Source organism: Lingula anatina, chromosome 5 (assembly GCF_051362555.1).
Source record: "Lingula anatina isolate TDL-2025a chromosome 5, LinAna3.0, whole genome shotgun sequence".
Lineage (NCBI taxonomy): Eukaryota > Metazoa > Brachiopoda > Lingulata > Lingulida > Lingulidae > Lingula > Lingula anatina.
Window position 1 is genome coordinate 25,225,771 of NC_141771.1, and position 22,801 is coordinate 25,248,571.

The 22,801-nt window shown below is 37.7% G+C and overlaps 1 protein-coding gene across 1 annotated transcript in view; it reads left to right on the top strand.

Annotated features, from left to right (window-relative positions):
• The window catches only part of LOC106151007 (uncharacterized), a 52,036-nt gene extending 33,223 nt beyond the window's left edge, over positions 1–18,813 (top strand). The window contains exons 27-42 of the mRNA XM_087014123.1: positions 521–688; positions 2,565–2,744; positions 4,585–4,711; positions 5,628–5,854; positions 6,069–6,284; positions 7,301–7,446; positions 8,123–8,243; positions 8,562–8,644; positions 8,992–9,117; positions 11,135–11,226; positions 11,730–11,835; positions 12,726–12,845; positions 13,379–13,561; positions 14,221–14,371; positions 15,404–15,594; positions 16,233–18,813. Coding sequence (XP_086870249.1) covers positions 521–688; positions 2,565–2,744; positions 4,585–4,711; positions 5,628–5,854; positions 6,069–6,284; positions 7,301–7,446; positions 8,123–8,243; positions 8,562–8,644; positions 8,992–9,117; positions 11,135–11,226; positions 11,730–11,835; positions 12,726–12,845; positions 13,379–13,561; positions 14,221–14,371; positions 15,404–15,594; positions 16,233–16,409 — 2,414 coding nt within the window. The 3' untranslated portion in view covers positions 16,410–18,813. The remainder of the gene's footprint in view (positions 1–520; positions 689–2,564; positions 2,745–4,584; positions 4,712–5,627; positions 5,855–6,068; positions 6,285–7,300; positions 7,447–8,122; positions 8,244–8,561; positions 8,645–8,991; positions 9,118–11,134; positions 11,227–11,729; positions 11,836–12,725; positions 12,846–13,378; positions 13,562–14,220; positions 14,372–15,403; positions 15,595–16,232) is intronic.
• Positions 18,814–22,801: the final 3,988 nt, after the last annotated feature.

A 22,801-nucleotide genomic window follows, 5' to 3' on the forward strand; every position in this document is an offset into this window, starting at 1 on the left:
AATCTATTTTCGGTATCTTGTGATCACTGTCTGTGCCCTGGATACCCTGCGGCATAATTACTGGCAAAGCGAGCGAGTTACTTCCGAAACTGTAATTAATTCTCGGCTGCGCTCGGAGGAGATTGTGATACCTTTATTTCAGATATTTTAAGTTGGCCTGGTTGAGAATGTGCATTAAATCTGAATGGTTTGGAAGATGCATGGACCGGTTACTTTTGGAACTATATAGGCATTTGCAGTTGTGTTGATGTTTCTCTCCTCCCAGCACTGCTCTTTTATAATTAACAATGAACCAGAACGGATTGAATTTTGAGTGGGAGCTAAAAGACCTGTTGATATAATTTTTCATTCTATTTTCATTTGCAAGTGAGAAAAGCTGAAAGGCAACTCTATCAGACCCCCAAATATAACCATAAATTGAGCCTGACACAATGGTTATTATCAAAGTGCATCAAGAGATCACTTCCACAGGAACTCTGCTTACACCAAAATACTTGTCTCTATCATATCTTGGTTTCAGAGTGTGAATTCCCATCTATTCCAAATGTTGTTGAAGAACGGGGCGGGAATGTGACAGGAGCCAATATCACCTACACCTGCCTGCCTGGGTACAAAGTGGTCTCTGGGGACACCACCAGGACCTGTCTAATCAACGGAACCTGGAGTGGCTCACCGCCTGTCTGTGGATGTAAGAATATGGTGGACAACTCCTAAAATTTAAACAATTAATGAGTACCAATATTAAAAGCTTGCAAGATTTATCATAATTATCAAAAATTTTATCTTAAAATATTTCACTTTTAAGCAACCTATTCCATATCTGCTTAAGATGGAATATCTTAGAAATTATTTATTTGCCAGTTGTTTATTAACAATGCAACAGATGCCATGAACAAGACCTCCTCCCTTAATTAACATCAGAGTGCACAAACCACTGGGCCAGCTTTCATGTGGACCCTTCTGTCAATACCGGTTGTTTTTCTCAACCCAGGACTAATTTTTAATGATACAACCAATTAAAGCTCTCAAGATTCCTAGTCCTACAAGAGTGTCATTTTCTCCAGAGCTCAGTCTATGTGTTTGGCAAAAGAGAAAGGATTTTTGGCAACTTCATCAAGCCCCAATAGTTCTTTAATGACAGAATATGAGGAGTGTGATCATACTTGTTTTGGTCACTTAGTCCCAATTTAACCTCAAAACAGTCTCAAAAGGTTTTTATCAAGCGATACTAAGGCCACACTTTTTTATTTTTATGGATGACATCCTCTGGGGATCCCGAAATCGGTGTGAGAGGGAAAAAAAAAATACTGCTTACGTAAAGGAATGGTGTCAGTACACAGTACACAAACAAATCTACTACAGAAACACGTATCAAACCAACACTATGTCTTTATCCATGCTCTCAAAATATTAAAGCATTGTCAATGCTTCGTAGAAAGGTAAAAAAAAAGTCATGCATAGATATGCTGCATATTACCAAATCTATATTAAGGTTATTTTATGCATTTTGTTGATATACCAATAAATAAAACAAATAATAAACAAACAGTGTGTCTTTATTTGTGCTCTCAGAATATTAAAGCATTATGCACACTTCACAGAAATGTAAAAAATCATGCAAAGATATGCTTAATACTACCAAATCTATTAAAGGTCATTTCAGTCAATGCTGTTTTGTCTACTTTGACTCGCACGAAGCAGCCAAACTGTCGGGTGGCCTGTCTGACCTTCAGCCCACCAAATACCTCAATGCCCTTGTTGACCCTGTTTTTGCTACAAAAAATTTTCTGCTTTGGACAGAATGTCACTGAAATTTTCCAGGCGATAATCGCTGGTTGCCGCCAGCCTTTCGTATAATTATAGACAGGTGATATCTCCATGCCCAATAACAATGGCATATTTACCATTAATCCAAAATGACGGCCTCTGTCCTCTTTATGACTTTAATTGTTGTGTAACTTGACAGTAATCGTAGAGATGAATTTGACGGCAAAGCCACCAATTTCCACGTGGCGATAATACACATGTGCAGAAAGCTCAGTTTCTGGCAAAATTCAATAAAGACATTTGTGATAACCGACTTCTTTGGGGTGAGTTTTTTTTTTTTTTTTTTTTTTTTCGGAGAGCATAGGAAAATCTGTGCACGTGCAGGATGTCATCCATAAAAATAAAAAAGAGGGGCCTAATGTATTCGTACACATATAATCCACTGTCCATACCAAGTACGTACGTATATGTCAGAATTTTGCTCTCGACAATCTCCAGTTCATATAGAGAACATACCAAATTGGTAGATGAGCAGATTTATGGTTCATGGACCAGACAGCGGTATGCTTGTGGCCATAAAAATATTACATTCAGGTTCTTAATTGATGTCTTGAGTCATAAATTTGAGCGTTCATGCTCACAAATCTTCAGTTCAAGTTTGCAAAAGCCTCTTCTGTTTATAAGGTCTGACATATATTTCTATTTATTTCTATAAATACATACATTAATTAATTAGGCTTTAGCTTTAATTAATTTATATATTTGAAGTAATTTAGTTTATATATATATATATCCAGATGGCGGGAGCTGGTTGGCCTGGGGAGCCTGGGGTGATTGCTCTGTGCTGTGTGGGACAGGAACCACATCCAGAAACCGTACCTGTCACGACCCAAATGTGCCCAGTGAACAGGCCCTGTGTACAGGTGGCGCCACCAACTCAACCCAGACAGCAACCTGCTTGGATCAAATCTGCCCACGTATTTAGAAATATTGAACATATTTTTGAACAAAAATATCACATATTACCTTCAGTCATAGATTTATAGATAATGGTACTATTTTGATATATTATAATGTCAGCTGTTAATATCTGAATATGAACTCATGTTATTTTAATAATAATAATAATAATAATTTGTATTTTAAGATACTGTCTCCCTACTATTTTTATGTACAGACACAGATGTGTCTGTACATATTGCCATCACCTGCGTCTGTCGTCGCCGTCGTCGCCATTGTCGCCGTCACCGGCGCCGTGCACTTCCCTTGTAAACACGATAAGTGGAAGGCAGTTTTACTTTTTGGCTTTATATTTACAGAGCTGATGAATATTCATGAAACGCAGGTCAAGTTCGAAAATCAGCATGATCGGGCCATTATTGTAGAAGTTATGCTGTTTTTTTTCACTTTTCAGCATAAATGCAACACTGTAAACACATTTCAAGGAAAACCGATAGGCCTGTTGTCATGAAACTCACAGGAGTAATCGATCCTAGAAAAACGCAGGTCAAGTTCGAAAATCGGCATGATCGGGCCACTATTTTAGTAGTTATGCTGTTTTTTACACTTTTCAGCATATATGCAACACTGTAAACACATTTCAAGGAAAACCGATAGGCCTGTTGTCATGAAACTCACAGGAGTAATCGATCTTACTATAACACAGGTCAAGTTCGAAAATCCACATGATGGGGCCACTATTTTAGTAGTTATGCTGTTTTTTACACTTTTCAGCATATATGCAACACTGTAAACACAATATAAGAAAAACAGATAGGCCAATTGTCATTAAACTCACAGGAGTGGTCATTCCTGCTAAAACGCAGGTTGAGTTCAAAAATCAGCATAATCGGACCATTATTTTAAAGAAATGCTGTTTTTTCACATTTCCTCAGATTAAATTCTTAGGCATGTTAACAGTTTCAATTTTTAATTAATAAGATACGTAAAAGTGTTTGTTTGGCATTCCCTGCATCTTTGCAACATCATTACTTGGTTATGTAAAAATGATGGTAAACTTGTTATGGTGTATTGTGTAATAAAGTGTCAAAAATGGAAATAAACTCATATCATTGCAGTTTGTCAGATTCAATCATTCACTATGTTCAGAATCTCAGAATGGAAGAAATTGGACATTTAACACTGCTCTATTAATATTTTTCCCATCTCATCAATTTTCTTAGTTGATCATATAAAAACGGTAGTAAACTGTTAATTTTGTTTTTATGTTAGAAATTGATAAAACTGGGGAAAAAAAAATAACGTTTCAGAACATTGCTGTCTTGTTTCCATTTTGGCATTTTCAAGTTGTGACTTTGAAGTTCCATGGACCTGAAGACCTTTGCTAGTCACATTTTCTGAATATCCATAATACTAATATTTTATTATTAAAATTGATGGTCATTATGCTTTTAAACATTATGTAATATTGCATCAAAATTAAAAAAAAAAAACTATTTTGGGCACTGCTCCCATGATGACCATTTAAGAAAACCCATGTCAGTTACTGTTCTCAAACTTACAGGAAAGAAACATGGGACTAAAATTCAGCTTCAGTAGGCAATGCAGTCTGTTTTGTAATTCTTACTGCCAGTTAAACGTTTTCACATATTGGCATTTTCAAGGTGTAACTTTGAAGTTCCATGGGCTTGTTTATTATTGCATCAAAATTGGCAAAATTACCTCTTTCGCATCCTTTTTTCTGTTATTTTGTCTGTACATTTGACAGCTTTGCTGCCTTGTTTCTCTAGTTCTCAAATAAATCAATTATTAATTTCTGTTTCATATCACAAGCACATATGTCAATGGTTATTTCAGATTGCAACACAATGAACTGCCTAGGGCTGTGTATAGTGAGAGATCTACACTCCTACTGTGTCTGCCCTCACAGTGTGGAAGACAAAGTTGGCACAGTTGAACACTCTGCGCTCTACATAAAACAGAGGTGATTCTTTCTGAGGAAAAGGATTTAACCACTGAAAATTTAATTGTCATATATTTCCCACTGTCCACAAATTATGAGTTGACATGTAAGATTGGTGTATAAAGTCTGACCCTGAAGCCAAATACTTCTCCAAACTTAATTTTCCAGTTGTTTCTCTTGGATTGGGTTCCCATACTTAGATCGATCTACCAAGATGGATCCATCTCCAAGGGGTTTCTCACTAAATTGCTTTCAGCGTAAGAGGTTTTGATGTCTGGTACCCCCACTGAGGCTGTTAATGATGATTAATTACCTGCTAGCAGCTTAAGTAGGCCTGACAGATATCTGTGCCGCTTAAGTTGATTGCAATTTACCAAAAATCCCCAATTAGGATGATAGTGACTGGGAATGGTCTCTAGGTGTACTGGTCAGTATAAGCTGTCTTACCCTGGAGCCAAGGTGTCCATATTTAATTGTCCATTTGTTTCTCTAGGTGTACTGGTCAGTGTAAGCTGTCTGACCCTGGAGCCAAGGTGTCCATACTTAATTGTCCATTTGTTTCTCTAGGTGTACTGGTCAGTGTAAGCTGTCTGACCCTGGAGCCAAGGTGTCCATACTTAATTGTGCAGTTGTTTCTCTAGGTGTACTGGTCAGTGTAAGCTGTCTGACCCTGGAGCCAAAGTGTCCATACTTAATTGTCCAGTTGTTTCTCTAGGTGTACTGGTCAGTGTAAGCTGTCTGACCCTGGAGCCAAGGTGTCCATATTTAATTGTCCAGTTGTTTCTCTAGGTGTACTGGTCAGTGTAAACTGTCTGACCCTGGAGCCAATGTGTCCATACTTAATTGTCCAGTTGTTTCTCTAGGTGTACTGGTCAGTGTAAGCTGTCTATCCCTGGAGCCAAGGTGTCCATATTTAATTGTCCAGTTGTTTCTCTAGGTGTACTGGTCAGTGTAAGCTGTCTGACCCTGGAGCCAAGGTGTCCCTAGAAGCTGTATGTTATCACTGTGACTCCATGGACTACCTATGGGACCTCAACCCAGTGAACACCACAGTACAGGGACTGGACTGGAGCCAGGACACCACCACTGAGAGAACAGAGAGAGGACTGAGTATTAAACCAGGTGTTCTTATACCTGGGGAGCTCTACCAGGTCACAATACATGGTAAGTATTGTGACAACAGATGAATGGATTTTGCTAATTTGAAGATTTAAGATTTGTCCTTTGGACATACCCATATATTTAAGACTATCTTACACATTTTCTGCAGTGTCATGTCAATATCTTCAGTGCTGTCTACATCATGTCATGTGTGTCTGTAGGTACAAGTCAGTCTGCTGGTACAGTGCTGTCTACATCATGTCATGTGTGTCTGTAGGTACAAGTCAGTCTGCTGGTACAGTGCTGTCTACATCATGTGTCATACAAATGGGGACCAGCCCTAGTCCTGGAATATGCACAGTTTCTCCTTCCACTGGCTTTGAGATTGTCACCAATTTCTCAGTGAATTGCTCTGGGTTCATTGATAGCACCAGTGAACTCCACTACAACTACCATTTTTGGGATGGAGATCCTGCTACCAAGAATCAGTCAGGTAACTGATCTGCAGTTTGTTGATGAATAGTAAAAGAAATGTAGGCAAAGAATTTCCTTGCTTATAAAAGTGTCTGATTTTAAGTGACAGCAATTTTCATTGTTAAAACAAGTGAGGCAAGTCAGTATTACAGAATCACAGTAACTGTTGACTTGTAAATCTTCAATCAAACTTTAGCTGAATATCTGAGTCTGATATGTATGCACATATGGACATGAAGAAGCTTTCATGTATTTCACCTGGGGCCGGTTTCACAAAGCAGTAGTTAGGTAGCGATCGGTAGTTAGCCTTTCGCTAGTTATAGTGCCGTTTCACGTAGCAATCGCTAGTTCTCTCGCTCGTTATTGTCTCGTTGTTACCTTGGATATTTAACGACTGGTCAGAGCAGTCGCTAACTCTAGAGTTTCATCGTACGCATGCGTAGTGAGTGAAAAAAAAAGGTTGCTTAGTTACCGTTGTCTGTCGTTTGTCTTTGTATCCAATATGGCGGCTACCTTTCTTGCTATCCGTACTGCCAGACGGCAACGTAGACTACAGTGTTTTCATGAAAGGCAGAATCTATTAGAATATACACACGATGATGCAATTTACGAGAGGTTGTGCCTAGCTGTGACAAAAAGAGCGGCAAAAAGGTGGTGGAGATTCTTTACGACGACCTCAAAGCAGACATTCTTATGCATTTCCAGCCACCAAAAATTGGAGAGTTAGTGCTTTCGTGACACTTTTACGCAAGAGTTCCACTTCCGGCAGACGGTTTCGAGACTACGGTGAGTAACGAGAGAACTAACGACCGAACTTTACGACTGAACTTAGCGATGAGTTAACTACTTCTTCGTGAAACACCCCTCGAAAATCGCTAAGTTTGCTTGTTAGCGAGGTAGTTCAGTAGTTAGTTGTTCTAACTAACTACTGCTTTGTGAAACCGGCCCCTGAAGCTCATAGTAATATTCCAACACTGAGGGTTGATCTGTTGGTATCCACCAATATTTGTGTAAAAATGTTCATATTTTCCTCAGGTATCCTGTTAGGCAGCAGTTCTGGTGGTTATATCCACATCTCTGCTCTGTCTGTGTCCCAAGCCAGTGAGAACAGTCAGGGGGAGGTCCGTGTGCATGCTGTCAATGACAATGGTATGAGGACTGTGGTGACTTCCACTGTCCAGGTATGTTTATATTATCTTTGGGGGTTAGAGTGTGTACATGTTGTCAATGACAATGGTATGAAGACTGTGGTGACTTCCACTGTCCAGGTATGTTTATATTATCTGTGGGGGTTAGAGTGTGTACATGTTGTCAATGACAATGGTATGAGGACTGTGGTGACTTCCACTGTCCAGGTATGTAATTGACATTATCTGTGGGGGTTAGAGTGTGTACATGTTGTCAATGACAATGGTATGAAGACTGTGGTGACTTCCACTGTCCAGGTATGTTTACATTATCTGTGGGGGTTAGAGTGTGTACATGTTGTCAATGACAATGGTATGAGGACTGTGGTGACTTCAACTGTCCAGGTATGTTTATATTATCTGTGGGGGTTAGAGTGTGTACATGTTGTCAATGACAATGGTATGAGGACTGTGGTGACTTCCACTGTCCAGGTATGTTTACATTAAATTTGCATTCTCTGCCAAACCTACTGGCCTTTTGGGACTTTTTTAAAGCAAGTATTTGCTAAAGGTGGAGGGGGGGGTGGAGTAAATAAGGCTGGAATATGGAACTGAGTAGGTATGGATGTAGCACTCTTTTCTTTTATGTATCATATTATTTTATGTATCACCATTTATTTTATGTATCATATCATATCATATCATATCATATATACATTTTCTGTTTAAGGTCCGTCCATTAAGTGACAATCCTGATTTTGTAGACAGTGATGTTGGTACCTTTCTAGAGGAGATAACAGGGGATAGGAACGGTTTCTTGTGGACTGCTGTGAGGGAGGGCGACCAGACAGGTGCTGTCTATTTATATAACTGTAAACCTTTAACACTTGGGTTGTCATTTTTTATTGATTATTTATTGCTTTTATTATGATTTGTATTAAATTGTATTTTTAATTACATTCTTTCCTGTGCTATTCACTTTTAGCTGTTCTACAGCTGGTTAAAGCTGTCAGTCATGTAAAAATCTACATGTTATTAATATTTTGGTCTCACCCTTCTCTGTGATATTTGCTTTTAGTTGTTCTACAGCTGGTTGAAGCTGTCAGTCATGTAAAGATCTACATGTTATTAATTTTGGTCTCACCCTTCTCTGTGATATTTGCTTTTAGCTGTTCTACAGCTGGTTGAAGCCATCAGTTCCTTGCTGAATTCTGGGACAGAGAATTTACCTGACTCAAAAAGACGGGAACAGGTAAATAAATGTGTTGATAAATAAATTAATTAAAGTGAAAATAAATGATGATGAAGAAGTAGAGGGTTAGATAATAAATATAAGAAATGAATAGACAAAAAAAAATAAATTATATATATATTTTGAAAGACAGCTAGTAGTGAATGATGATTGGTGAATGATGATTGTGTTAGTTGAGACAAAGTTGGGACTGGCAAATTTGGCTTTGTTATTTTGGCTGATTTTAAATTAGATGAAATTAAAATGATTGTATTTCTCTGATAATTGTTAAAGATACCATAATATCAAAGTATGTTTATTTAGCACTCAATAAAACATATGGCATCAGTAAATCTTTTCTTCCACAGATACGCAGTGATATGATGGAGGCAGTGGGTAATTTAACTATTGACAGCCTATCTACTGCCCATCAAGCAGCAGAGACGCTGGCCAAACTCACAGAACACACCACAGAGATTACTGCTCACTCACAGGTACTGAACACTGGATGTCTTTTTGCATTGTAGATAGTTGCCTCTAATCTAGTATTTATATTCTTTAGGCTTCAGTTTTTTATGTTTAATCCTCAAAACTTGTTATATCAGATTAAAAATTGTACAAACTGGTTCTCATGAATGAATTCCCTAATAGCAAAATATCAGACCTGCTGCAAACCCTCTCTAAAATTCAGTGCAAATTAGCTGCAAGTTTGCTTCTAATTTGCTGTGAATTTGCAAGAACTTGAGTACTTTCTTGCAACCTTACTGCAAACTTCATATGTTCTTGCAAACCTGCTGTAAACTTAAGTTGTTATTGCAAATTTGTTGCAAATCAGCAGCAATAAAATTTTTCCTTGCAAACTCCTGGAAACTAGTTGCTGCAAATTTTTTTTTTTTTTTTTTTTTTTTTTTTTTTTTTGGCTATGGGTTTTTTGGTTTTAGACTTGCCCTTCAAGAAATCGACGGAAAATAGCTCTTTTTCAAATTTGAATGGGCACTGTAGAAAACATATAACAGCTAAAGCTCTCAAATTAGGCACATAGGTGTGATATCATGTGAAGAATAAGTTCCGTAAATTTCAATCCAAGCAGTTAAGTACATTTTGAGACAGAACGCTTTAAATGTGGAGCAAACCGTAACACTTATCCCTTCAAGATCTCGACGAAAACCGGAAGTGCGTCATGACGTCACTCGCTTGTACTTGGAAGGGTGCTGGGTGATTTTCCGATGAGAAATATTTCATGGCTTAGATCTAGATCTATACAAATGTTCGGAAAATGACCATGCTGATAAAAGAAAATTCACTAATCAAAACTGAAACTACGTAATTACATAGAAAAACATTGTGCATTTCTGACCTCGACTTGTCAGTGTAAACAAAGTGTACTGAACGCATTGCAAGCAAGCACATGAATGCCGCGTTTGATACTTTGTATCAGACGCTTGATTTTACTTGACAACACAGTGTTTACGATGGGCATGACAGGAAAAACAGTGCAAAAAACACGCACTTCCGGTTTTCGTCGATTTCTTGAAGGCGGCGATTTCTTGAAGGGCGAGTCTATATGCAGACACTGCAAGTGGAATAATTTCATACCGTTATCTGGAATGTGTTATGTACTTGTCATAATGAAGTTCTTTCTTGTTTCTGTATGTTTTCCAGCTTTTCCTGTTTCTGTCCGTTGTACTTTAATATGCAAAACAGTTGAACTGTTGAAATAGATTTTTTATAGCTTCTTGTATCTGTATTGTAAAAAAGTTGTTTTTTTTTTAAGATGAAGCATGTTTTTAAAGTCATAATAACTCTTCGTTTTGGCCAAAAATTGGATTTTCCTGGAAAAAACGGCAATTTTCCCGTACTTACCAATGGCCAACGACCCCATTCCTGCATTCAAAGTTAATCCAGGGTTTTTTTCCTAAACGTACGTTTTTTTGTCGGAGCTCTCTCTGACATTGCAAAGTCACTGGTGACCTACTTAAAACCGCGGGAAAAGCAGACAACAACAACACTATATAAGATTCATGAGATATATTTGTCTTTTTGTTAAAAATGCATTTATATCTACAATGTGTGCCATTCTGGGCTTTTCGTTATCTGACGCACTGTACAAAAACTCGCAACTTACATCTGAGGGTTTCCCGACATGTTATTTTGGTCTCGAATGAACGCGAGAATCTGCGTGACACCATTACGTCATTAGCAACGAATGCACTTGTCGACCGGAAAAAAGGGATCGAAAGCCCTATTGACAAGCACAGATTTTAGTTTTCCTACAATAACGGCCGTTTTAGTGGTAAAATACAATAGAATATATTTCCATGCGTTGTTTACAATGTATTTCATGCGGATTTTTGAATCTCAAAGGAAGAGTTATTATTGCTTTAACCTATTGATGAACAGTGGGAACATCATGCCCCAAAGGTTAAAAACATGTCTTGTTTCTTTTGTGACAATTGACAATTTCCTGGAGCAGTCTTGGACTACTTCCATATTGATTAGATTATTCTTCAGACTTCAGGCATGGACACAGTGGAGAGGGTATCCCAGGTGTTGAGCAGTGGACAGACAAATGCCACTTTTACTGAAGTAGAGGACACTGCAACGTAAGCCAGGAAAGAAACTCTTTAAAAGTACTTTGTAACATACTAAGAATTGAAGAGACACCTTGCAGTCTTCCTAGCCCCCAGTTCACAAAGAATCTTAAATCCATAGTTGACTAGCTTGAGCTGAGTGACATAACAAGGTCAACTACGCTGCAGTCGATTAAGATTGTTTCACAAAAATCCTAAGTCCTAGCTCACTGTTCTTACCATAGTCAATGTGCACGAGAAAATCTCTCAGAAAAAGAGGTGTAAAAATCATAAAGTTTTGGCGAGAACGGTTGTGTATCAACAATAAAAATCAGTCAAAACATAAAACAAAGTTTGTTTTTGAGCTGTATTGATCAGTTTAACTTCAAAACAACTTCAAAGTAACAGTAAAACATTAGCTTGTCTTGGAACGCTGCTGTAGGACATCTAGCAGTCAAGAATATAAACAACCCCGCGATAAATATCTTTATAAGCTGTTCATCGTTAAACTTCAAATATTGTTTCTTATTATTCAGTATGATTCTACAATCCACCTCTAACCTGTTGAATGCAACCATGGAGGAGTCGAGAGAAGTGAATATCACCAACATGACACAACTTGAGGAGGTCAAAGTGCAAAAGGTGAGAAGACAGATCAGAAGCAAGACAGCTTTTTTTTTCTTTTTAATCTTAGCGTAAGGGACCATTCCCAGATACTATCATACTGACTGTGTTCAATCTATCTCAGAGGGGATTCTCACAAAATTGTAATCAACTTTAGCAGCTTAGATGTCTGTCATGCCTACTGAAGCTACTAGGGGGTAATTAATTCTCGTTTAGCAGTTTTAGTAGGTGTGCCAGACATCTATGCAGCTTAAGCTAAAAACAATTTAATATGAAACCCCTTGGAGATGGATCGAACCTGTTAGATCAATCTAGGTATGGGAACCCAGTCTTAGTGACCTGACTGATTAATTCTCATCCAGACAAGCTTGTAGTTAGGGATTTTAAAGGGAGAGGGGTCTTTTTCTGAAAAAGTGGATCTTTTACCATGAGTACCTACATAAAGATTAATAATTCTTACCTTCGCAGACCTTTTTTCCGACAAAAAGGGCAAATATTTGAACTCCACTTACCTCCTTGGCTATGGGCCTGCAATTTAACAGGCAAGAAAGCTGCAACAAAACAACCAGCCAGATCAATCAAACAACCAGCAAGATCAACCAAACAACTAGAAACATCAATCGAACAACCAAACAGTCAGCAACATCAACCAAACAATCAGCAACATCAATCAAATAAATCACTTACATTGTACCAAACACAAAAGAGGAAGAGAAAAAAGAAAAATTGGCACGCTCTTTGCTCAGACTAAACAAAACAATTTCCTCTATGAAACATGCAAACAACCAACAACTAACAAACCAACCCTTTAATCAAAAGCAAAGAAAAAAGTTCCTGCACCAAATAGTCTAATCCCTAATTATGAACCTCTCCAAACAAGATGTTAAATGTGCATTTTCCTCTTGCAGACCAGATACATAGCAAATAAAGCACTTAGTATCATCAGCACTATCTCAGACACTGTGCTGGCAAAACAGGTGCCAGGAGAGGAGCCCACTGTTATAGCCACCAAGACTTTCAGTGTCAAGGTAAGTAAGCTTTGCCAAGAACAAGAATGAACCCACATGCTTAAGATTTAACATGTGGTATGTCTTAACTATTGTGATAAGGCTAACTGTCAGGTTTGCCCTTGAATTGGTTCAAATGGTTACAGAATATGTATCTTTCAGTATTGATGCCCCAGTTTCATAAAAAAGACCGCAGTAGAATGTTAATTAAACCCATACTTATCAAAATCTAAGAAGTGTTCAGCATCTTTAAGTTTAGAAATGACATGGTTAAACACAAACGTTCACTTTATTATTTAATCTAATGTTAATCATATTGACTATTACCTAAAAAAAATCACCAATTTGTAAGTAATATGGTAGCAAAAATGTTTGTTGAAAAGAAATTAAACCCTTTTGTGCAGCTCTCTTATCATTTGATAGAGAGCCCCAAAAATATTGTCCTATCTATTTTTATTTCAACTTGAATCAGTTTTGCACCTTTCTGTGGTTCACTCATTTTTAAAGTCAACCTTGGCATCATATACTTTATGCCACGAGTAATTGTGTTTTAGTGTCAAAAATTAGACCTGGACACAATGAGTAGTTCCCAGCAGCTGCAGGTGCCCCAGGTCAGCTCAGCAGAAAGGGGGAATGATGAGACACCACCATGTATGGTCGGCAGCTTTGTCTTACATTCTGTTCAGGATATGCACCGTTATGGAAATAAAAATATATCCTCTGCAGTAAATTTGCAGGTACTATAGCTGTTTTTTATTTGATTTTATTCACTTATTTGTTTATTTAACTGCTCATTGCTCACATGCTTGCACAATCTGCAAGGTCATCCATTTGTCCTAAGCCTTCAGTAGGTAATACCTTGATTAGACCAGTAGATTTTTCAGAAAGTGTGGATTTATTGGTCTAACATTGGCATGAAATTTTTTCAAAAGAGCTTCTGATTTGATTTAAGGTTTTTTTATTTTCAAAAAAGTAACTGTTACATGAATGTTCTTATTAAAAAAACAAGGTTAATTATCTATATTATCACTGTAAGAGAGAGAAAATGTTGAGTCTTTTTGATGTATATTCAGACCCACGCATCACTTTGGACCAGTACATTTAAGGGAAGTGGTTGTCCAAATGGCCAGTAAGCAGAAAAAATTTATGGCACAGACTGTAACTGCTTTAACTAATATATCACATAGTGTGTGTGTGTGTGTGTGTGGGGGGGGGGGGGGGGGGGGGGGGGATTGTAATCAAAGACAGACACTTTGATGTTATTTTATTTTTTCATTTATTTAACATTGTAAATGCTTTAAGAGAGCTGTCCTTATATATGATTTCTTGAACATACGCATATTTTAGTATCTAAGAGTAAAATGAGTGTTTATTTATTTATTTATTTATTTATCAGATGTTCTACATGCCAGAGAATCCATTCACCTGGGATGTTTCAGCTCAAGATGTCACCTCCGGCTGCTTTGGTCTTGAAATGACTGTAGATGGCGCTAGGTCCCAGCTCGAATGGCTGCCAGAACCAGTAGATATTTACATCCCTGTTGGAGGTAAGGAAATAAAAGAAGTCACATAGACTAGTGACTTGTTGCTACAACATATTCCATAAAAGGGAATTATTTTGATTATACTTTTGATACTTTGTCTTCAAATTTCTGCTTTACTTTCATATTCTTTCAAAACACTTTATATTCAAGCATTTTCCATATTACATGTATGTTAAGAAATCTGACATGCAGCTATGTAATGGATTTTGAATTAACAAGTTTAAAACATAATTATAGAGATACTGCTAGCAAGCTGGAGCCGGTTTCACAAAGCAGTAGTTAGTTAGCGATCGGCAGTTAGCCTCTCGCTAGTTATGAGTGCCGTTTCATGAAGCAATCGCTAGTTCTCTCACTCATTATTGTCTCGTTGTTGCCTTGGATATTTAACGACTGGTCAGACCAGTCGCTAACTCTAGAGTTTCATCGTATGCATGCGTAATGAGTGAAATAAAAAGGTTGCTTAGTTACCGTTGTCTGTCGTTTGTCTTTGTATCCAATATGGCGGCTACCTTTCTTGCTATCCATACCGCCAGACGGCAACGTAGACTACGACATTTTCATAAAAGGCAGAATCTATTAGAATATACACACGATGATGCAATTTACGAGAGGTTGCGCCTAGCTGTGACAAAAAGAGCGGCAAAAAGGTGGTGGAGATCCTTTACGACGACCTCAAAGCAGACGTTCTTATGCATTTCCAGCCACCAAAAATTGGAGAGTTAGTGCTTTCGTGACACTTTTACACAAGAGTTCCACTTCCGGCAGACGGTTTCAAGACTACGGTGAGTAACGAGAGAACTAACGACCGAACTTTACGACTGAACTTAGCGATAAGTTAACTACTGCTTCGTGAAACACCCCTCGAAAATTGCTAAGTTTGCTCGTTAGCGAGGTAGTTCAGTAGTTAATTGTTCTAAATAACTACTGCTTTGTGAAACCGGCCCCTGGCTTACTGCTTCAGTTGGCAACAAGATTACATGAGATTTAAATAAATCCATGAAAAAGATTGTAAAAAATCTTAATCCTTTATACTAGAGGCTGACATGAACTGTGGTATCACCATGCTCCAACTTGAAGAAGGAACTAACGGGACCATGGTGGACGTTATTTACTTCAAGTTTGATGCTGAGACCAACAAATCACATCAGATCACCATCTGGCCAGCAGACAATAATGCCACCCTGCAAGTTTACCTAAAAGCCAATGCCAGGCCTAGCAAGGAAGAGGTATGCTGCTAAATAGGTGCTTTTCTGTGTGACAAAATATAGTTCTGATAAATTTTTAATATTTTTTCACAGAAAAGTTCTTTTTGAAGTAAGTTATGTGGTCAATTATTGTTGAAACATTAGTATTAAATAGCTAGTAGCTAAGTATTTTTTTTAAGTATGCAGAAATTTAAAAGGATAACAACTGTTAATTTTGGTAAAAAAATGAATATTCCTGGGGTAAATGACAATTTTTCCATACTTTCCAATGGTTAATGAATCCATTTCTACATTCAAAGTTAGTCCCTGTTTTTTTCTAAAAGGATTTTTTTTTCTTCTTTTTTTGTAATATAATCTCTTAACAGTTTATTACAGAGTATAGCTATCTATGGAGGTCACGTGATCCAATGACAAGCACAAATTTCAGAATAATTACTATAACTGCCGTTTTTGTGGTAAAATAGAATAAATTAGATTTCTGAGTTATTTACAATGTATTTATTGTGAAATATAGAGCTCACATGAAGAGTTATCCCTTTAATCACCTCAAAAGCATAGCACAAAAATGTAATAAATCAGTGAGTAATTAATTACTGTTCAGTTACAATTAAATTATGTGAGGACTCATTTAATTTTTTCCTAATTGATTAATTTCCCAGATCTTAAACAGCACTACAGTTATCCCTGTTCCCGAGGAGATGCGTTATCGTCATGGCAACCAAAGTGCCAGTGGCTATGTTTTGTTTGTCCCAGAAAATGAAACCACTGAAGCAGACACTGTATATTACATGGGAATCATTTTATTTAATACCAGTGATTCTGAGAACAGTGAGTAGGAACAGAACAGTGATTTAAAAAAAAAATTGATTTTCATTATTGTGGACTTTTACTAATTCTTAATTTTACAAGTTCATTTAAAATATATATTGCATTTAATTATACATTGTATTATGTACAGATGTGTCTGTACATATAGCCATCACCTGCGTCTGTCATCACCATCGTCATTGTCAGCGTGCACTTTCACCGATAACTCAATAAGTGGAAACATGTATTATCTTTTGTCTTCAAACTTATGGAACTTATGAATATAAATAAAATACAGGTCAAGTTCGAAATCAGCTTGATCGGACAATTTTTAGAAAAGTTATGCAGTTTTTTTTTCCTTTTTTCAGGATATATGCAACACTGATAACACATTTCAAGGAAAACCCATAGGCCTCTTGCACAGAAATAATTAATATAACTAAAATACAGATTGAGTTTGAAAACCAGCTTGATCGGTTCAATTTTGATGAAGTTATGCCTTTTTATGTATATGAGTGTTTTTTTTTTCCTCAGAGTCAATTCTTAGGCATGTTAACAGTCTCATTATTGAACTAATTAGATACCTTAAAGTGTTCTTTTGACATTTTCTGCATCTTAGCAACATTGTTAGAAAATGTTATAAATTATAATGATGGTAAACCTGTTATTGTGTAATGAAGTGTCAAAAATGGATATAAATTCTCATCATTGCAGTTTGTCAGATTCAATCACTATGTTCAGAATCTCACAATGGAGCAAACTGGACATTTAAAATTGTTGTATTGATATTTTACCTATTTCAGCAATTTTCTTAGTTGATTATATAAAAACGACATTTCTGTACAGTTATCTCTTGTTTATATTTTGGCATTTTCAAGGTGTGACTTTAAACTTCCATGGGCTTGAAGAACTTTGCAAGTCACATTTTCTGAATGTCCATGACACTTCTATTTTATTGTTAAGGATTAGTGGTGATTATGCTGTTAAGCATTATGTAATATTACAACAAAATTGAAGAAAACCCTGTTTTGGGCACTGCCTCCTTTGTGACCATTAAGGGAAAACCATGTCACTTACACTTCTTGAACTTACAGGAAAGAAGCATAAGACTAAAATGCTGCCCGAGTTGGAAAAGCAGTCTTTTTGGCTTTGTTTTACATTTTGTGAATTTTTTATCTTTCACATATTGGCATTTTGAATGTGGTTTTTGAACTCCCACGGGCATGTATTAAGCCCAGTGGTAATCAAATTTTCTACATGTCCTTGTTGTTAATAGTATATAATTAAAAATTGGTGGTAATTATACAGTTAATCCTTATGTAATATTGAATAAAAATTGACAAAAAAATCTACTTCGTTCACCAAAGAAAACTTTTTTTTTTTAACTTACAAGAATGATTCTTAGGATTGACATATAGGATTATTGAATTTTTATTGAATTTATGCAATTTTTTGTGAAATTTTTATTTTTCTCATTCTGGCATTATATGAGTGTGAAAAATAAATGCTCAATGGACCTGGCCCCCGTTTCACAAAGAATCTTAAATCCGTAGTCGACTAGCTCGAGCTGGGTGGCCTAGCTAGGTCGACTTAGCTGCAGTCGACTAGGAGTGTTTCACAAAGAATCTAACGTCTTAGCTTGGCGGGCTTACCGTAGTCGACGCGCACAAGAAACTCTTCAAGAAAAGGAGGTGTAAAATTGCAAAAGTTTCACAAGACATGACGTTTCATGGCCTCTTTCGGCCGAGAACGAACGTTTATCAACAGTAAAAATCAGCCAAAACAGAAACAAAGTTTGTTTTTGAACTTTACTGATTAGTTTAACTTCGATACAACTTCAAAGTAACAGTTAAACATTAGCTTGTCGTGGAACACTACTGAGGGACGTCTAGCGGTCAAAAACATAAACAAACACGCGATCGGCTGGGTAAAGTGGAATTTTATTTTTTATTTTAATATTCCATAAATGTCAGTGCTATTCAAGGATATTATAACACAATATCTTGAAGGAGGTATGTTCTTTCCAAATTTTTGTTGTTTATACTCTCATTTACCGAGTTTTAGTTGAGCTTGCCGACTTAAGTCTCCTCCCGAGGAGGCTTGACATCGTCGACTTACAGCTAAGAAAATAACGACGTAAGCGACCTTTTAGATTCTTTGTGAAACGGGACTTAGTGACGTAACGACTTAATTACGTTGGTAACCAAGCCCTAAGTCAGGGAAACCGACTTAAGTTTTTTTGTGAAACGGGGGCCTGAAGCCTTATGCTTTTACTTTTGCCAGTATTACTTTAAGTTAATTTTACATATGGTCAAGTACAAATAAATTCATATAACTACAGGATGTTAAAGGGTAATTTATGGTACTGTAATGTATTAGGGATTTTAAACTCTAATATATTCCAATAAAACAAGATAATCTTCAACATTTTAACTGATATCTTAGTTAATTATTGCACAAAGTTTCAGGCAGATGGTTTGCAGAATAAGGTGCTTGTTTGTTTTTATTTTCTTTAATATTGATATCTTGATAGAGATTGGCTCTAGTACAATGGTATTGGGAACTATACTCCATCACTGTCTTTGTACGCTGTAATATATTGGTACCAGTACATTAGTATTGAATACTATACTCCATCACTGTCTGTGTACACTGTAACATATTGGTACCAGTACATTAGTATTGAATACTATACTCCATCACTGTCTGTGTACACTGTAACATATTGGTACCAGTACATTAGTATTGAATACTATACTCCATCACTGTCTGTGTACACTGTAACATATTGGTACCAGTACATTAGTATTGAATACTATACTCCATCACTGTCTGTGTACACTGTAACATATTGGTACCAGTACATTAGTATTGAATACTATACTCCATCACTGTCTGTGTACACTGTAACATATTGGTACCAGTACATTAGTATTGAATACTATACTCCATCACTGTCTGTGTACACTGTAACATATTGGTACCAGTACATTAGTATTGAATACTATACTCCATCACTGTCTGTGTACACTGTAACATATTGGTACCAGTACATTAGTATTGAATACTATACTCCATCACTGTCTGTGTACACTGTAATATATTGGTACCAGTACATTAGTATTGAATACTATACTCCATCACTGTCTTTGTACACTGTAATATATTGGTACCAGTACATTAGTATTGAATACTATACTCCATCACTGTCTGTGTACACTGTAACATATTGGTACCAGTACATTAGTATTGAATACTATACTCCATCACTGTCTGTGTACACTGTAACATATTGGTACCAGTACATTAGTATTGAATACTATACTCCATCACTGTCTGTGTACACTGTAACATATTGGTACCAGTACATTAGTATTGAATACTATACTCCATCACTGTCTGTGTACACTGTAATATATTGGTACCAGTACATTAGTATTGAATACTATACTCCATCACTGTCTTTGTACACTGTAATATATTGGTACCAGTACATTAGCATTGAATACTATACTCCATCACTGTCTTTGTACACTGTAATATATTGGTACCAGTACATTAGTATTGAATACTATACTCCATCACTGTCTGTGTATATTATTACATATTGGTACCAGTACATTAGTATTGAATACTATACTCCATCACTGTCTGTGTACACTGTAACATATTGGTACCAGTACATTAGTATTGAATACTATACTCCATCACTGTCTGTGTACACTGTAATATATTGGTACCAGTACATTAGTATTGAATACTATACTACATCACTGTCTGTGTATATTATTACATATTGGTACCAGTACATTAGTATTGAATACTACGGTAATGTGCCATGAATTTCGAACAGTAGAAAATAATTAAATTTGGGAAAAGATCGTTCTGGCCGAAATTCATGAAATGGAGGTGCTCAGAACTTCCGAAAGTTCGAATTTCATGGAATTCTGTCAATTTTGACCGAAAGTTGTCTGTTCGTCGCTAGGCCTTCTGTTATCTTCTCCCGACGATCTATTTAGAGTTACCATAATGTATGATGTGTGAGTGTCGGTAATTGCGACCAAAGGTATACACGTACTTTCACCCGATCACTGTGTATGGCCCATAGATAGAGCGGTACTGTTGTCTAGGGCCGCAAAACAGCATCGTTATCAGTAGTGTCGTTTTTCAAAAGCGATTCTGGCAGCCAGAAACTAGTGTCGTTTTTCAAAAACGATCCTGGCGCTCAGAACGGGAGTGGACGGAGGGAGAGACGGCCGACGATTAGCGTCTGCCACGACCAGATAACCTTTACTATGGAAGCTTAGTGTTACCGTTGCTCCTTTCCGTGCACTGAAACCGAGACGACAGCCGATCAGTGTCTATGGCGCACGTGCAGGTAGCCTTCATCTGCGATAAGAGTCTTCCGCGACCAGGTTCGTTGCCTTTACCGTTAAAGTCGGGTGGAGCTTTACGCGCGAATGTGTCCTCATCTCGCCGTTCGCGGGTCGGTGTCTCCGACGCATACGTAGCCTTCCCTGCAGAAGCCGGCCTCGGCACTACGGCCTCTCCTCCGTGCGGGGAGGCCACTACGACCGCAGATCGGTATGTGCGGCGCACAGGTAGCCTTCGCCACGGCAGCCGAACTGTGTATTACGGTCTCTATCCGTCGTGCGCTGCGACCAAGATGACCGCTGATTGTTGTCTGCGATCAAATATACTAGGTTTGGGGGGGTGGGTGGGGGGGTGGGGTGGGGGGGGTGCAGGGCCGTTTTTTTTTTTTTTTTTTCGCTCAGGCAACCCATTCTTAACCAGCAGCATCAACTGATTTCCTGGCGCATAGTTGCGTCAATGTACGCATTTGAAAAGCGTGTACGTTTTGTCATTGAAACCATCTTCAAACAAACGCGAGAGATAGGTAATCTAGAGTAAACCGAAAAGGCAGTTTTTATATGCGTTCAAGGGACTAGAAGATCGTCAATGGGAGATAGTGAGCGATCTGAGCGCGACAATAAGCCAATTTCCACACTAGTTCAAGGGATTTCGTTACTATATTCGTCAGCAAGAGATCGTCAGCGATCCGAGCAAGCATAGAAGCTTGGAATTTTTGTCCATGCTAGAAGGCAATTTTCATGTAGTCAGCAGGATATGGTTTGCTGGTTTGCGACAGGGGCGTAACCAGGCATATGCACGGATACACTGTGCGTATATAATTTTTTAGCCAACCATGATATTATTCTCTATAAATCTAGTGTACTTTTCAAGGAATATTATCGAAAATCCCCTTCGATTATAAGTCAATGTCACCTGAATGTACAAATTCTCTGTATAATTTATATATGCACCATTGTTCTGACACCCTTTTCCGTTTGCTTTCGCAGAACTGAGGTAAACAATACAGTTACCATCTGAAGTCCGATCTTAATCGTCCATCTAGCTGGAACTTGCTTTACCTCTTAATTAGAGGGTAGAGTGCCCTTCAGCTCACAGGTAGCTTTTGTCTTGAGTGTATCGAACGCGATATTTATCTCAGATAAAAATCTACCTGTGTGTTATTTTCAAAGAGCTGCTCCAGCAGACCTGGGGGCACTAGATAAATCTGATCATCGGGCTAAACAAGGAGCCAGAGAAACAAAGGAAGATTGACTTTTCCAGAAAAGTGTCAAAGAATTTTGACACGGACTTGATCCAGCATAACCCTCCAAACTAACGGGGTGGCATGGGCCTTTTTTTACAAAATTTACAAACAATTAAACTTAGATATATTACAATTTTATCCTTTAATATAATTTTATGAGGCATGCACCCGCATGTAAGCTGGGTGATGTAAGTAAGCCCCTAGTTAAATAAATATACCCTTATGATCAAGGCTTTTCCAAGCGAACCGTCCAGTCGTCATTTGGACGGCCGCTGACATCACCGGACGGCCTGTATTTTCAAAGACGGCTAGACGGCCTGCGACTTTTTTTTTAATGACGTCTTGGCTTGTCGGGGCAGCCGTGGATGTTGTAAGAAATTTTCTTAGAGTAATTTGACGTACCTAGCTTTTATGATGCGTCACAGATGAATGGTACTACTTTGTAGTGTACGCTGATATTCAGTTACGATGAAACGACTTCCTAAAGCTTACAAAACACAATAAAATGTTGCTATGAACTTTAAGATACACATTCCACGCCGTATGCAGCAGTGACAAGAGTGACCTTCATGCGGTACAAAACACTAAGCAAACTACAGGCCAATTTGTGAAAGGGGACACCTTCCGGACCTTCATACGCACGGCAACTGACAAAGCTGATTGACAAAAAGGAAAATTTCAATTTTTCAGGGAGAGATCGTTCGCAATCCGAGAGAGACCAGGAGGCAATTTTCATATTTGTTAAAGAGACTTCGTAAGCCAAAGGGCGAGAAGAGAACGCAATTTTCGTATCGTCAGCGTCGC